The sequence below is a fragment of the Lolium perenne genome, chromosome 4 (genome assembly GCF_019359855.2).
Source record: "Lolium perenne isolate Kyuss_39 chromosome 4, Kyuss_2.0, whole genome shotgun sequence".
Lineage (NCBI taxonomy): Eukaryota > Viridiplantae > Streptophyta > Magnoliopsida > Poales > Poaceae > Lolium > Lolium perenne.
Genome location: NC_067247.2, coordinates 268,655,553 through 268,657,917, shown reverse-complemented (window position 1 = coordinate 268,657,917; position 2,365 = coordinate 268,655,553). Strand labels below are relative to the sequence as shown.

The 2,365-nt window shown below is 51.6% G+C and overlaps 1 protein-coding gene across 1 annotated transcript; it reads left to right on the top strand.

The window, feature by feature from the left end:
- The first annotated feature begins 1,274 nt into the window (after positions 1 to 1,274).
- On the top strand, positions 1,275 to 1,658 carry LOC127347495 (ethylene-responsive transcription factor ERF098-like). The gene has a single exon (XM_051373676.1). It carries the CDS (start codon positions 1,275 to 1,277, stop codon positions 1,656 to 1,658), a length of 384 nt encoding a protein of 127 aa, XP_051229636.1.
- Positions 1,659 to 2,365: the final 707 nt, after the last annotated feature.

The window sequence follows — 2,365 nt, the reverse complement described above, 5'->3', positions numbered from 1 at the left end:
CACTCTGTCAATATCAAGACCTGGGTTATGTGCCGGGCACATAGCCAAGGACATGGCAGCAGCACCTCGGGCCGATGACGCCTGCAGATCCGCTACCAGCTCCGGAAGAATGTCCATTCTCTGGATAAGCTTACGAACTTCGCAAGTTCGGCTCTTCTTGATTGCTAAGTTGTGGCAAATCTTCCGGGAAGCTGAGAGGAGGTCTTTGCAGTCATCTCCGGCGAGCTGAAGAAGATCATCTCGGGGGAACTGGTTCCGACGTTCCTCGGTGTATCCCAATGGTTCTGCATGAGAAGGTTGGAGATAAGCATAAGGATTGAGCTTAGCAGATACATTTTTATATGAACTAGACCATCAAGGCGCGCGTTACTGCGCCCGTCCTTAGTAAAGAAAATGGAGACAATTTTACCAATGTTAGATAAACTGTCTGAACAATCAACACAATGTCTCAAAATAGCTTGGACATTTGCTCGAAAATTTAGTACATAGATCAAAACATGAGAAAATAATGCAAGTAGTGGCCATGTCACTAAGCAAAACAAATGATTATACAGATTTTCAATGAGTTGACAAAACAATATGAAGCGAGAAAGTAACATTATACGAACAGATCGATATTCATTTTTTTACATCAACAAACTCGCTGTTTCACTTCATTTCTTTCTTTGAGATGTAAATCATGAATAGTCCCAGATTGCTAGTTTTGTAATATCATACCAACTTGTTATACAAACTCAAGTTTTATTACAGAAAAGGAACATCCTTTAAAGGACAAATTTTTTGTAACTATATTGAAGATGCAGTCCCCGAAACCTGAAATGTTCTTATAAGTCTACAATGGAATTGACCAAGTAAATTTACCAGAAAAGATCCTAGAGAATCACAATAGACAACATCAATCATAAATGCATTGCAAAATCACAACTAAAGAACTGGCCACTAATTTAGAGCATCTCCAACAGGCGCACGCTAAAACGGCTGCGTGGCAAAAAAAAGTGCTGGTTTGGCGCGCGCGGGCGCTCGCGCGAAGCTCTAGCGGACGCGGGAAAAAAACGCGCGCGCTAAAAAATTTGCCGCGCACGCGAGTTCGCGCTATTCCGCGCGGGAGAATTTCCGCGTCCGCTGCCCCGCGCGCTATAAACGCGACACGCGCCAACGGCCTGAAACTTCCACGCGTCCACTTCGTCTCCACGCCGCTCTGTCTCTCTCCCCACCTCTCCCTCTCTCCCGCCGACGCTCCGCCTCCGCGTCGACGCTCCGCCTCCGCGCCGACGATGCCTCCGCACCGCCGCCCCGCCTCCAGCTGCCACAGCGTTCGGGCGCGGCCGAGCGGCCGGTTCGACGCGGAAATCCGCTCCGGCGACGAGCGGATCCGCCTCGGCACGTTTGACACGGCGCACGAGGCAACGCGGGCGTACGACGCCGTCGCCTGGCGGCTCGGCCGCTCCCGCCGGACCATGAATTTTGATGATGTCTGGACGCGGGAACAGGCGGAGATGCTCGCGCCGCCGCCGGCGGCCATCACGCGCGAGCAACAGCGCCGCCAGCGGGAGATGGAGCAGCGCCTCCTCATCGCCGAGCGCGATGAGGCTCTCCGCCTCGAGTGGGCACGCCGATTCCCGGAAGACGTCGCCGCCACGGAAGCCTTCTACGCGTAGAAGGAGGAGGAGAAGGCGACGGCGAAGGCGAAGAAGAAAGCCAGCCGCGACAAGCGCCACGCCAAGTCCGCGGCGAGGAAGGCGGCGAGGGCCGAGAAGGCGGCGAAGAAGGAGGAGGAAAAGAAGAACGGCGCAGGGCCGTCCACCATCGTCCTCTCCTCCTCCTCCTCCTTCGAGTGGACGACGACGCCGGTGTCGGAGACGACTCCGAGCACCCACTCCTCGGACTTCGACTGGGAGTCGGACGAGTAGTTTAAAAATTAGTCAAATTTCGTATTTTCGTCCTCTATGGCGCGCTGTATCATTGAACTTTTAATATATTCGTATTTTCGATCAAATTTTCATAGTTTGTTTGATTAATTTTGAAATGAATGATCGAATTTAGCAGTTTGCGCCGCGCCGCGCGCCGCAAAATAGAGCCTCCGGCGGAGGTGCTTTTTTTCGCACCAACCCGCACTGCAAAATGGAGCATCCGGCGGGGGAAAATTCGATATCACGCGCCAGCGGTTACAGCGCGGCGAAACGGGGGTTTAACGCGCTGGCTTTTTGTGCGCCTGTTGAAGATGCTCTTAGAATAACTAGTTGAGGAGCAATACCATGATGAATCGATAGAAGGAATTGGCTTACCCCTTAATGCACATCAACAACTGCTATAGAAGGAAAAAAAATTAGACAACAATCAAAGAAGTAACTAAATAAAACAACGC